The 13,995-nt window shown below is 46.6% G+C and overlaps 1 protein-coding gene across 1 annotated transcript in view; it reads left to right on the top strand.

Moving 5' to 3' along the window:
* Nucleotides 1–12,781, top strand: part of EXOSC10 (exosome component 10) — a 154,729-nt gene extending 141,948 nt beyond the window's left edge. The window contains exons 21-25 of the mRNA XM_029579128.1: nucleotides 3,956–4,029; nucleotides 7,929–8,091; nucleotides 10,991–11,052; nucleotides 11,490–11,566; nucleotides 12,604–12,781. Coding sequence (XP_029434988.1) covers nucleotides 3,956–4,029; nucleotides 7,929–8,091; nucleotides 10,991–11,052; nucleotides 11,490–11,566; nucleotides 12,604–12,634 — 407 coding nt within the window. The 3' untranslated portion in view covers nucleotides 12,635–12,781. The remainder of the gene's footprint in view (nucleotides 1–3,955; nucleotides 4,030–7,928; nucleotides 8,092–10,990; nucleotides 11,053–11,489; nucleotides 11,567–12,603) is intronic.
* Nucleotides 12,782–13,995: the final 1,214 nt, after the last annotated feature.

Genomic DNA, 13,995 nt, shown 5'->3' with positions numbered 1-13,995 from the left:
CCTTACAGATTGCTTCTTGTTGCACTCTGGTGGCTCATTCATGTTTACTTCTCTCTCAGTGGGTGAATGACTCGAGTGAATTCTAGAGTGGCTATGGAACCCACTGCCACCTTTTTAGAAGACGCAAGCTCTGATTTAGTCCATTCTTCGGCCAGAGGAGTGGCCTCGGTGGTGGCCAGATAGCTATGGCTGCAGAACTGGTCAGCTGATGCAATCTCCAAAGCTAATCTTACAAAGATGCCCATTAAAGGATCACTCCTATTCAGGAACGAGTTGGAAAAGCTGGCCATTAATTGGGCGAGTCTCCAGTTCCCCAGTTACTGGAAGATAAGAGGAAGCAGCTACAGCGTTCTCGCCCCTAAAGAAATTCATCTTTTCAGAGGTCTCGACCCCTTGGGAGGTCCCGGTCCATTCATGCCTGACAGCCCAGGAGAAAGGCAGGTTAGGGTTCGGGCTCATCCCAAAACCCACAATGAAATTTTACCGCCCCACTTTCGGAACAAGGAGATAGGTCGCCTATCTCTCTTACCAACAGTGGGTCAAGATCACCTCAGACAAATGAGTACTGGAAATCATTCTAGAATGGTATGCACTGGAATTCCATAGCACTCCTCGGGACATGTTCATGATGTCTCCTCGCCACTCCCAGCACAAGAAGTAGGCTGTGAAGATTATACTTCTAAGACTCATCAGGATGAGGTCTGTGGTCCCAGTACCTATGTCCCAGGAAAATACAAGGTGGTGTTCCATTTATTTTGTTGTACCCAAGAAGCGAAGGTCCTTTCGCCCCATCCTGGAGCTCAAGAGCATCAACAGTCACTTGCGAGTAACTCATTTTCCCATGGAGACCTTATGCTCTGTGATAATGGTCATAACCTCCCTGGTTCTATCTGAGACCTACCTACACGAATATCTGTATATAAAAATAAATAAATAATCCAATCTGGTAGGAACACAGTTTCCTACGTTTTGCGGTACCTGGGTCATCGTAGTCAGTTTTAAGAGCTACCCTTTGCCCTAGCCACCACCCCCAGAATCTTCTCTAAGATCATGGTGGTTGTGGCGGCAGCATTAAGAAAAGAAGGGATCCTGGTGCACCCATACTTGAATGATTGGCTGATTCAGGCCAAATCCATGGAAGAGAGCCTCCTGGTAACCAACAGGGTGATCTCCCTGTTACAGGAACTCGGTTGGGTAGTAAACCTGGCCAAGAGCAGCCTCAAGCCTTCACAGTCCTTGGAGTATCTGGGAGCCCAGTTCGACACCAGGCGGGGTAGTCTTTCTTCCATCCACACGGATACAGAAGTTGATGTACCAGGTGTGACAGTTGGTGAACATAGTACACCCGACGGTGTGGAGCTATCTCCAAGTTCTCGGGTTGAAGGCAGCAACCCTGGAAGTAGTGCCATGAGTGAGTCATGCATGCGTCCTTTTCAACGCTCTCTGCTACCATGTTGGAACCCACAGTCTTATGACTCTTCAGTTTGTCTCCACCTACCAATGGGAGTCTGCTGTCACCTCCAGTTGTGGTTATAGGAAGCTCATCCGAACAGAGGTGAGTCCCTGTCCTTCCCAGACTGGCTGGTTCTCACGACAGATGCGAATCTCTGGGGCTGGGGAGCTCACTGTCAGGAACTGACGGCCCAGGGACGATGGATAGAAGAAGAGTTCTTCTGGAACATCAATTGCCTGGATTCCCAAGCAGTCAGATTGGCGTTTTGCTGGTTCGGCCACAGACAACAGGGCCAGGCGGTCCGCGTGATGTCGTACAACGCAAAGACGGTACCTTACATCAACCAAGAGCCAACAAGTGTCACAGGAGATGATACTCCTGCTGGAGTGGGCGGAAGTACAACTATAGATGATCTCTGCCTCCCACATCACAGGAAAAGACCGTGTCAAAGCAGACTTCTTAAGCAGAGAGAGCCTGGATCCAGGAGAGTGGGGGTTGTCGGCCCAAAGCGTTTCAACTGATACTAGATCGCTGCGGCCTCCTGTCCATCGACCTGCTGGCCGCATCTCGCAATGCAAAGGTTCCTCGATTTTTCAGTCGCAGAAGAGATCTGTGGTTCCGTGGAATTGACGCGCTTGTCCAGATCTGGCCAGAAGATGGGTTGCTATACGCCTTCCCTCCATGGCCCATGCTGGGCAAGGTCATTTGCAGAATCAAACACCACAGGGGACTAATCCTACTGGTAGCACCAGATTGGCCCAGGCGTCCTTTGTATGCAAACATGCGGAGACTCCTGGTGGAGAATCTCCTGTGCCTCCCACCGCACAGGGACCTGTTACATCAGGGACCAGTCCCTCATGAGGATCCGACTCGATTCTTTCTTACGGGGTCTGGCCCTTGAGAGGGCTGGCATGATGAAATGAGGATATTCTGCAGCGATAATTGTCATCTTACTCCGTGCTCGGAAGTTCTCCACGTCACTAGCATACATGCAGGTCTGGAGGGTATTTGAGACCTGGTACAAGGAACGCAGTGTCAACCCTCAGGCAGTCTCCGTCCCACTTGTGGAATTTTTGCAGGACTGTTTGAATAAAGGTTTGGCCCTTAACTCCTTGAAGGTACAGGTAGTGGCTCTCTCCTGTTTCAGGGGTAAGATGAATGGGGCCTCCCTGTTGGCCCATCCTGACGTATCCCATTTTCTGAATAGAGTGAAGCACCTTCAACCTCCCTTACAGTTACCGGTCCCCTTGTGGAATCTCAATTTAGTACTGGAATGCTTGACAGGTCCTTCATTTCAGCTCCTGTGAAGTCTTTCCTTGCGCTTATTGACCTTAAAGATGGTGTTTCTGGTGGCTATATGCTCGGCACGTCACATCTCTGAACTGCAGGCGTTGTCGTGCTGGGAGCTGTTCCTCCGGAAGAGTCCAGGGTGTTACAGCTATGAACTGTCCCTTCCTTCTTGCCAAAAGTAGTCTGAGTTTCATTGCCATCCCTAGATAAACTAAAGAAACAGAGGAATAGTCTCCTCTGTCATTTGGATGTCAAGAGATTTTTAGTTCGGTATCTGGAAGTTTCAAAAATGGTCAGAAAGACTGACATCCTGTTTGTCCGTCACGTTGGAAGGAAGCAGGGAAAACCAGCTTCATGGGCTACCATAGCTCGCTGGATTAAGGAGGTGGTCATGGGAACCTATGTGGAGGCTGGAAAGCCATTACCTTCTCAGATGAGAGCTCATTCCACTAGGGCTCAGGCAGTCTCATGGGTGGAAGTTAGACTGCTGTTTCTCATTGATATCTGCCAAGTGGCGATGTGGTCCTCCTTGCCCACCTTCTCCAGGTTCTATTACCTGGATGTACAGGCCCGTAAACAGCATCCTGCCCTTGGCTGCCCAAGAACTGCGCCACGGTTCCTCCCGTGGAGTGGGCCTTGAATCCAAGAGATCACAGGTAAGTGTTCATCCAGTCCCTAGATTAGGGTACCTATATTCTTTCTGAATTTCAGTGTTTATGGTTGGTTGAGTACAGTAAGCTATCTGTTTTTAATGATATTTTTAGTCAAGTCTTTTCACTACTATATCCCCAGTGGCTTTTGAAGAGAATACTGGAGAGCTGAGGTCACTGCAGAGGTATATATATTGTGATGTCAGCTTTGCAATCTGTCTCCATCTGCTGGCAGGGGAGCATATAACCCACTGGTCCTGAGTCCATCTGTCTACACTAAGGAAAATGAAATTATCAGGTAAATAATTTCTACATCAAATGTGTGGCTGAATCTCTGCATTAGTTTGCTTCCCGTTGATGTGTACTGTGCTGCCAAACAAGTTTGAAAATTATGCAAACGCCATGTGTAGACAGCACCAGCTGGCGCACATTCTGTCTCCATATGTACGCATCACTGGCTTGTCTGATGTTAATCTTACTGCATAGTAAAGCTATCTGGAGCGGCAGTAACCACCAAAAACCTCATTTGTTCATATGTTGCCTATCTTTATGCTTGTTTCAGTTGGTTGTAAGCAAGCCCAGGAGAGGCAGAGGGCAGCAGCAGACTCTGTCCCCACCATTCGTCGTCAAGCTGCGGTAAGTCCATCTTGCAAATGCCAGCTTCTTCAGATTCCTCTTGTACACACTTTTCTCTACATTCTCTGCTGTAAATATACACGTTCTATATTCAGGTCCAGACTCCTCTTAAATCACTGGAACTAGATTTTAGATTAAACAAGAAATTTTTGGTGACCCATGACTAAAAATAAGCCAGGGCTAAGAAGTCAAAGTTACCTTAAGAATTTCTGGGAAAAGGTGAAGATGTCAGTGGAATATCCTCAGCAGGCACAAAGCAGAGGAAGACCTGATGCTATTTTAGTGAGAGATTTTGGAGGAGAGGATCTTCAGCTGATGTGGTGACATCCAGGCATTGACTTCCGATGAGCACGTGGCTCATTACTGTACAAAAGGTTATTTCACCTGATCTCCAGGTGTTTTGTGATTTCCTTGGTCAAAGCTGATAGGTACAAAAATACTGTCCCTGGTTCTATGAGATCTATGCAGAATGTTTGTTTTTATTCTTTTACACTCCCCAACTACCAGTGCTGGCTCCTTTTCCAATCCTTGGCTGGTATAGCTTGGGAATGGACCACAACAGCTAGAGTTTCAGCAGGTGAAAATCATTACAGCTTCTGCACTCTTATAAAGAATTTAAAAAACCTGGCTATATATTTGTTCACAAAAGCTGGCATTTCAGAAATCTGCATCGGGGGAACTTAGCTTATATGGTGCTTGCTTCATGACAGATCACATGATCTCTTCAAAGTGGAAAGTCCAGACGAGTGGGTTTATTCATCCCTACCAGCAGATGGAGGCAGAGAACAAAACTTTGAGGCCCTGCTACATAACCGAGCCACCACCTGCAGTCCCTCAGTATTTCTCTGTCTCCAGCAGATGGTAGAGGTGCAGACCTGCAGTCTGGAGGTGTTTTTAAAAAAAAAAAAAAAAAAAAAAGGAAGAAAAGAGGATTCAGCTTCCAAGGTATCAGGTTCCTTTGTGGGCCATCCCTCAGGTAGAGCAGATTGAGTGGGTGGTTGGCAATTCCTGTCATGACTGCCCTTTTTTTGGCTGGGGGGGAAGGAGGGGGTAGATAGCCAGGGGCCCTGCTTCCCTCTCCCCTCTGGGCCCTTCACTTCCTCGGTGTGCCTGGTTCTTCAGTAGCCTCTAGGAGTGGGGAATAGTGATTTTCCCCCTTGTCTTTTTTTGTTCTGGCCCTGTTTCTTTCAAAAAACAGAGTAGTGAAGCACTGAGGAGCAGGTAAGTTATTTTTTTTGTCTGCCAAAAGGCAGACAGGAGGAAGGGGGCCGAATTTCTTGCCTCGATGTGGCTTCGTTTTGCCGCGATTGTAGGTTGGGGGAGGGGGGGATGGGACCTCGGTGAGAACCCCAGAGAGCAGAGACAAAGTGCAGACAGCTGGGTCAGCTTCTGAGGCCCCGGGGAGGGGTGTCAGAGGGGCTGGCGGCCATTTTGATAGCACATGCCGAAGTGCAGGCTGCCATTTCGGAGCCCCAGGATTCCCCTCCCACAATTAGCGGACCCAACTCAACCCTACTGAACAGACGGCCCACCTGAGGATTGTCGCCATCCATTGCGATCGGTACCTCGTCTGGGTCCTGGATTGGATCCCCCCAGTGCAGTAACAGGATCCCAGTGCAGATCTTGCAGCAGATCCACCAAAGTGTTCACAGGGCCCCTGCCAGGATCCACTGGTCCTCACTGAATCTGATCCGGATCATCCATCTCCTCAGACGTGTTTTCTTCTTTCACCACGGACCTCTTGAGACCCAAGGACTGCATGTTCCCTCTGTACTCTGCCTACCTAGGTTTCTTGGCCGCCCGGGACTTCCTGGGTAAAGGCCTCTTAGTCTCCACTTCCTTCCTAGCCAAGTAGGCCTTATGGAGCAGCAGGACAAAAATATGCTGAAAAAGGCTTCCGGATCAGAAGGGACCAGGTCCGCATCCCCCGTGCCTGTTCCCTTCCCCTGCCCTCAGTAGGGTCCTGTTCCACGGGAAACAGCGTGGGAGGGGAGACCTGAGGTTCTGAAACAGCAGCCTGGTTCCCAGCAGGTGCAGAGATAATGGCTGCTGTCTCCACCAACCCTCTCCCCCCAGAGGCCTCCGGAGCCAGCCCAGCCGACCTCGTGCTCCTGCGGAGGTCCCGGCCACCCCAGAGACACATTTGTGGCAAAACACAGCCAAATCAATGCCCCCCTCCCACCCCAAACATTAACACTGCGCGGGAGGTGGCATGCCTACACAATTGGGTCTAAAAATAACCCCCGACGTGTCTGGTGCCGAAACCTACTCCTGGGCGACACTCTGCTTCCTGGCAGAGAAACTCCAACTGCTCAGACTACCTCAGGCCTGCTCTGTTGAATTTTTTTTTTCCCCAACAAAACTTAACAAAAAACAAAGACATGGCCAGGGAAGGAAAGAAAACTTAAATACTTCCCTGCTTCTGAAGGAGGCCGAGCACTGAAGGTACCAGGGACCCATAGGGGATGAGGAAACCCGGACTCCTGCTTTCACCCCCCCCCCCCCCCAAATAAAGGCTGAGCTTAACCAGGGACCTCCAACCCCCTGCTGTACCCGAGGATGGCCCATGAAGGAACCTAACACCTCAGGGAGCTGAATACTTCCTCTTTTTGGTTTTTTGAAACTCCAGACTGCAGGTTTGCACCTTTACCATCTGCTGGAGACAGAGAAATACTGAGGGACTGCAGGTTTGCACCTCTACCATCTGCTGGAGACAGAGAAATACTGAGGGACTGCAGGTCTGCACCTCTACCATCTGCTGGAGACAGAGAAATACTGAGGGACTGCAGGTTTGCACCTCTACCATCTGCTGGAGACAGAGAAATACTGAGGGACTGCAGGTCTGTACCTCTACCATCTGCTGGAGACAGAGAAATACTGAGGGACTGCAGGTGGCACCTCTACCATCTGCTGGAGACAGAAATACTGAGGGACTGCAGGTGGCGCACTCTGCCTTGTAGCAATGCCTCAATGTTTTGTTCTCTGCCTCCATCTTCTGGTAGGGATGAAAAACCCACTTGTCTGGACTGATCCAGGGTACAAACAGGAATCAGTTTTTCAAAGCTATATTTTTTGTTTGCATGTAGTAACATTTAGCCTGGGAATTCTCAGGCAGGAGGACAATCTTTCCTGTTTTATTATTGTTGTAGGCTCAAAATACCTATGATCATTGCACCTGCTTTTTCTGTGGATACTTTTCCCATGAAAATGAATATGCATAGGCTTGAAAATGTTCTCCCTTAGGAACAGTGCCCCCCTAATGCAGCTGAAAGCGTGTGCTATGGCAGCGTAAAGGATGGGCAGTTTTCAGATGCCCCGCTTACCCCAATAAATGGCTTAAGAACATAAGAAATTGCCATGCTGGGTCAGACCAAGGGTCCATCGAGCCCAGCATCCTGTTTCCAACAGGGGCCAATCCAGGGCATAAGAACCTGGCAATTACCCAAACACTAAGAAGATCCCATGCTACTGATGCAATTAATAGCAGTGGCTATTCCCTAAGTAAACTTGATTAATAGCAGGTAATGGACTTCTCCTCCAAGAACTTATCCAAACCTTTTTTGAACCCAGCTACACTAACTGCACTATGACACTACCAGTGCCAGCACCCATTCATAGCAGGAAATTGTGTGTCCTGGCACTGCTGGTGAGATTGGATAGGGATGCCATGATTTCACATGGCTTATGTTTTTTTTGTTCCTATCTGTCCTGGTAAATATTTTAAATTCTTCATAAGTTAAAATCTTTCTGTATCTTGTTAGGAATCACGCTAGTCCTTGCTCTGTTTTGTGGTTTGTGTGTCCATGCTGTATGCTGAGAAGTTGCTGCAGGTGTCTGTGTTTGTGTCAGCGTTCAGATGACATCTTTGTAACAGTCAGCAAAATCTTGCACCCTTACAGGAGGAGTCTGCTAGGGAGCAAATGACTAGCAAGCCCGGAGCAGAAATTCAAAAACTGGGGAAGAAGCGGAGCAAACCCTCCCTGCAACAGCCAGAAAAGCAGACGGCACCAAAACAGTTTACGCCTTTTGACTACAGCAAATCTGACTTCAGAAAGCTTGCTGGTATGGATGGGGTAGTTTTCTTTCAAACGTTGTACAACATGGATGTAGTGCAATCGAATAATATAGATACACTGCAGTATTAGCAGGCCATGGTAATTATATGAATATACTTCACTTTTTAAAGAGGAGGTTATAATATAGACAGTGTTGTACCCTAGATATCACAAAAGCAGGGAGCAAGTACGAGTGCAATATATTTTAATCTTACTTTGGTTTTCTATTCCACCTTTTGTGACTGGGTAGCCACTCCAAAGTAGATGATAAATGATTGAAGGAAGGTGTGTAACATTATTACAAAGAGAATTGCGGAATACATCATAGTCCTGTAACAGAGAAGGAACATATGTTTGATCCAGTTAAAGACTATAGACAGTCCTCATGCTCCTTACAGAGCGGACACATTAGGTTTATGACAGCAGCAGTGTATGGTAGAAGTTGAATTTAGGCACATATGTAAAGTTCATGATATTTAAAGCTCTTAGATGAATGGGGGGACGTTCATTGTCTTATGTCTGCTGGGCTGTGATCTGTTATGTGCTATCTCGCATGTTTTGTTTAGCGTGGCTCCGGGTTTTCAGTTGCGACAGCCATATATTTATTAATGGCTTGCAAGTGTGTTTGTATGGGGCAGAGAGGAGCGGGCTGTCTGTCAGGCTCCACACCCTTGAAGGTTCTTGATCCTGTTTTTGTCTGAGAATCTTGAGGGGTGGGGTGATCCGTTGTTTTTGGAATGAGCATAGGTTTTGGATGAAATTATTATCCTTTGTTAGATAAGAGGGGCTGCTGCCTTTCTTTGCTTTGAAAGTAAGAGGATTTTGAATTTAATTCATAGAGGAATGGGGAGCCAGTGTAGTAGGAACAGTAGAGGAGACTCCCAGCAGCATTTTGTATTGCCTGGTGATAGTCTTTAAAAGTAACCTCATCTAGATGATGTTAGTGCTCTAAATGTGAGATGGCTACTGCTTGCATGACTTGTGAATTCGATTGATTGTAGGAAGAATCTAACAGGTGGAATATAAATCAAATGTTTTACCATGTGAAGACACCAAAAGGCTTTCTGAGTAATTGCTATGAGGGAAGAGTCCAGAATAGGGTACTGCTGTGCAGAATAAGGTGGTATATTTCTCACCCACAGCATTTCTCTCTCTTTTGTTTAGTTGATATCTTTTTGTAATCACCCAGTTTGCCACTGTCTTGAGGTACTGATTTAGCAGTGCTGTTATGGCAGAAGTATCTGGACATTATCCACATGTACTTGGAATCCAAACCACTTGATAATCGGGCCGATACAGTAAAAATGTGGGAGAGCAGGCGAGCGCCCGCTCTCCTGTGCGCGCGATTCAGTATTTTAATTTATTAAAATTAGGGCCGGCGGTAAAAAGAGGCGCTAGGGACACTACCACATACCTAGCGGCTGTTTTTTGGCGGCTGTCAGCGAGTTTGACAGCCGACATTCAATTTTGCCGGCGTCTGTTCTCGAGCATGCTGACAGCCATGGGTTCGGAAACCGGACGCCGGCAAAATTGAGCTTCCGGTTTTTGACCCGCCAGCCGCGGGCCCATTTAAATTTTTTTTTTTAATTTATTTTTTTTTAAACTTTTGAGACCTCCGACTTAATATCGCCATGATATTAAGTCGGAGGGTGCACAGAAAAGCAGTTTTTACTGCTTTTCTGTGCACTTTCCTGGTTCCCGGAGAAAATAATTTCTGAAAGCAAAATGTGCGGCTTAGCTGCACATTTTGATTTCTGAATCGCGCAGGAATACCTAATAGGGCCATCAACATGCATTTGCATGTTGCGGGCCCTATTAGGTTCAAAGGGTTGGACGCGCTATTACCCCTTACTGAATAAGGGGTAAAGCTAGCGCATCCAAAACGCGCGTCCAAATGCCGGCTAACGGTGTGCTCCATCAGAGCGCACTGTACTGTATCGGCCCGTAAGTTGGCTAAGAAATGCAGGTAAACATTAAACAGGATGGTGGAGCCTTGAGGATCAAGCTTAGGAAGATACCATGTTCCAGGTGGTGGTGATATACGTTGATCAGAAAGGATTTGGACTAGGTTAGAATACTCTGTTCCACACCATTTTTGGTAAATTGAGCATGTATAATACAGCAATTAGACTAGACTAAGGTAAATCGTGTCCTGATCCCCGGATGCATCCGTAGTCACATCATCTGTGAGTGAAAGAACTGTTCTGATATAGGTTGGTCAGGGCAGTGTCTGTTTTCTAGATACCACAGTTCTGATAAATTTTGGGCAGTAGCTGGAGCATGCTGAGGGATTGAGTATAGGTTTGATGGTGGTTGCCTTCGGGTCTGGGTAGTGTCCATGTTAGAGCTAAGTGGACTGATATTCTCTCTGGCAGGATGTTAAGGAGACAGGTGGGGCTTCCTCCATTACCCATGGGCTGCTTGATAATTTCCTGACCTACTCTGTTGGAACGTTCAAAGGTGGAGGTATCTGCCTCAGTTTGGGTGTGATAACCCTTAAAATTAAGGAAATACCTGGCTATTGCAGATGGCGCATTTTCTGTTGTGTTGGCTTTTTTCTTTTTGGGGCTGAGGTTTATTGGGTCTTGTTCCTTTGTGGCCTGGAGGTAGGTGGTTTGGGGTTTTCTCCCTTGCCTGTTCTAAGCCGCTGCTCTTTGAATTTCTATTATTTTACTAAGGAAGAAGTTGGCAAGCTGGGCACAATTTGGGGTTTTCCTTTTGCTTTGTTATGATACAGTGAGTCCAAGGATGCCATTTATGATGTGAAATTCTTCTTTTAGTTTTTGCTTAAATTATGGCTTTAATTCTTGTTGGATTGGGCCCAAGCCAGCCTCTTCTCTTGCTGTTGGGAATGCTGTAGTGTAAGATCCAGGCACTGCTGACCCTGTCGTCTTTTTCTCTCTCAGGGGGCAGTAAGGCCAAACAGCAGTCCCAATTTGATCCTAGTCAGCAAACTCCCACGAACAAGGTAAGCAGCATCTCTGCTAAGGCAAAATATCTGTTCTTGGGGTAAGTAACTTTCATTAATGTTCCACGAATTAAAAATGCCCCCCCCAAATAAAGACACAAGATACTAGAGACCTCTTACTTCATCACAGGCCCACAGAGGACCTTATGACCATGGGAGAAGGGATTGTTGAAACTCTGTCAGCAGGTTGCTGAGTGGGTGACTTCCATCAGTGTGTATGATCAGTTTCCCTCCACAAAAACAAAACCCTCTCTTCTTAGCTTGACCACAGGTACACCCCAGAGTAAATGGGCACATATAGGAAAGCAGTGTGTAAATTGCTAGTCACAGACACTAGACCTGAAATTTGTAACCTAGACTTTCAGCATAGTTTAATCTCTCTGATAGGATTAATAAGTGGGCAGAATGTATTTATTCATAGTCCTTTCCTTCTGCAGAAAATCTCTTCTGCCAAAAAACTGCACCCTTCAGCTGGGAATAAGAGCATGTCATTTCTGCCTGGAAAATCAAAAAGGTAAGGATAGATTCCTCCTCACTCTGAATCAGAGAATGCCTTATCAGGGAGTAGGACCGGTTCTCTCTTTAAAAGCAGTTGAACCTGAATGCTTTCCTCTAGACCAGAGCTTTCCAAACTGTGTGTCGGGACACGTTAGTGTGTCGCCTGCAGTGTGCAGGTGTGTCGCGCAAGCCCGGTCAACTCTGATGCGAGTTTGGGCTTTTTTTTTCTAGAGATTCACTTTTTTTTTTCCAGTTTATGGGTTGCTTATTATTGGGTGATTTTTGCTGTCAATCGCGTTTTTTTGGGGGGGCTTGGTGGGTGGAACGAGCCCAGCCATCCTTGCATTGGCTGCTGCTGCCGATGAGGCCTGGCCATGAGGAGTACTGACTGCAAGCAGCAGTGTCTGGTGATCACGGAAGGGAGTGAAGCACTTAACTGGCAACAATCAAAAAGACGAGGTACATGAGTGTGGGGGCCAGACATGTGCTGGGGGGGGAGAGATGAGTGAGTGGGGGGCAAATGTGCTGGGGGGACAGACATGTGCTTGAGGGGGAGAGATATGAGTGTGTGGGGGTCAGACATGTGCTGGGGGGAGGAGAGAGATGAGTGTGTGGGGGACAGACAATTTGTTTTATTATTGTTTCTCATAAATTATAACAATAACATGAATCTTGGAATATATATTTTTAATATAAATTTAAGGTTTTCATGAGAGAGGTAGTGTCATGAAACAATGTATTTATGTATATATTTAAGGAAACATACATAAATTGTCGAAATATGTTTCGTTTGTTTAACCTTTAACCTCTGGTTTACTAGTAGACTGAATTACCGTGTCGTGAAATTATGTTTGTCTAAAAAGTGTGTCACCAACATGAAAAGTTTGGAAAGCTCTGCTCTAGACGCTGTCACCTCCTGGTGTCCTTCCCTGAACAGCAGATTCTGATGAGCTAAGCACTTCCATGTCTGCTGTTTCTGAATAACTAAGGAGAATATGTAAGCTTCTGCCTTCCTTCAGCCTTTTCCATTCTGTTGTTCTCTTGTACTTGCAGGGGCTTTAAGCACAACTGGCCAAAAAGATGATATCTGGAAACCAACTTCAAGGAGATGCAAATAAAAATACACTTCTACAATACAGCTACTTGTTGGAGAAGGATTAGATCAAGTATTGCTGTCATTTTTGTACAGAATTCTGTTTTTAATTAAAAGCTTGCTTGACAAAGCTCTGTATATTCCCCTCTTTGTGTCAGTTCCTGAGGGGTAAGGGAGAACAGTAGGAGTCTGGACATACTAGTGGCATACTAGTAGCAGCAGCGCCAGTCCACATGTCTGCACCATCTACTGGAGACAGAGAAATACCGAAGAGGTGAAGGCAACGTCAGACCCCTATAGGGGGAGAAGTCTGTGCCTCCATCTGCTGGCAGGGGGGGACATAACCCACTGGTGTGGACTGGTTTGGTATGGATAAGAATGAATGTTTTTAATTTAAGCTTGTCTGAGGAAATCCTGGATCCTCCTCTCTTCATGTACTGAAAGGAGTCTGAGACCCCCAACTGTCAGCTGTTTTGATAGTGTATAAAGCTAGGTCTGAGGCAGAGAATACCCAGAGCAGAAATTCACTCTTCTGTCATTACAGATACCTAAGGTTTAACATTAGAGGCCCAGAGAGGGAACTTATATTATTTCACAGCCAGGAAAATGTTAAATGCTTTGATAATTTTCATGCTATACAGAAGCCATTGAGCACATAGGAGGTGGATTCACCTAGTAACCTGCCCATGAGCACATGACGAGGGGGGGGGGGGGTGTATCTCATTTGCTGATCTGTAAACAAGCACATGGGGAGGGGGAGTCCAGCTGATAACTCCCCAGTGAGCATAGGACTTACCTGGGGACTCGTTTATTTATTTGTAGACTTTTCTATACCGATATTAGTGGAGACATCATATCTGTTTACAGCAGAACTATAGTATGGAAATTACAATGAACAGGTGTTGGGGGAGGAATTATAGAGGAACAAGGAAATAGCAAAGAGGTAAAGAGAAACAAACGCTTGGGGCTGCTTGGGATAACAATAAGAGCCCGTAAACAGCAACATTATTAAGTAACAAATGTAACAAAACTATGTAGAAGGATTCAGTCAAATGCTGGCTTGGAGCGAGGAGGGGGCACAGGCGAAAGTGGGGGGCGGGGGGCTATTGAGGGTAAGCCTGTTTGAAGAGCCAGGTCTTTAAATTGGCTCTGAATTTAGAAGTGCATGTCTCAAGCCGCAGGTTGGTGGGTAAGGAGTTCCAGTGTGAAGGCCCAAAAATGGAAAGGGCTCGGTCCCTTGTGGAGGTGAGGTGTGCTTTCTTTAGAGAAGGCATATGAAGGGTCCCATTATTGGAGGCTCTGGTGGGTTGGTTGGAGCATACGGGGTGGAATGTCTCCTCAAGCCAGTTAGA

Source organism: Rhinatrema bivittatum, chromosome 15 (assembly GCF_901001135.1).
Source record: "Rhinatrema bivittatum chromosome 15, aRhiBiv1.1, whole genome shotgun sequence".
Classification (NCBI taxonomy): domain Eukaryota; kingdom Metazoa; phylum Chordata; class Amphibia; order Gymnophiona; family Rhinatrematidae; genus Rhinatrema; species Rhinatrema bivittatum.
The sequence above is the reverse complement of the archived record's forward strand: the minus strand, read 5'-3'. Positions and strand labels throughout refer to the sequence as shown.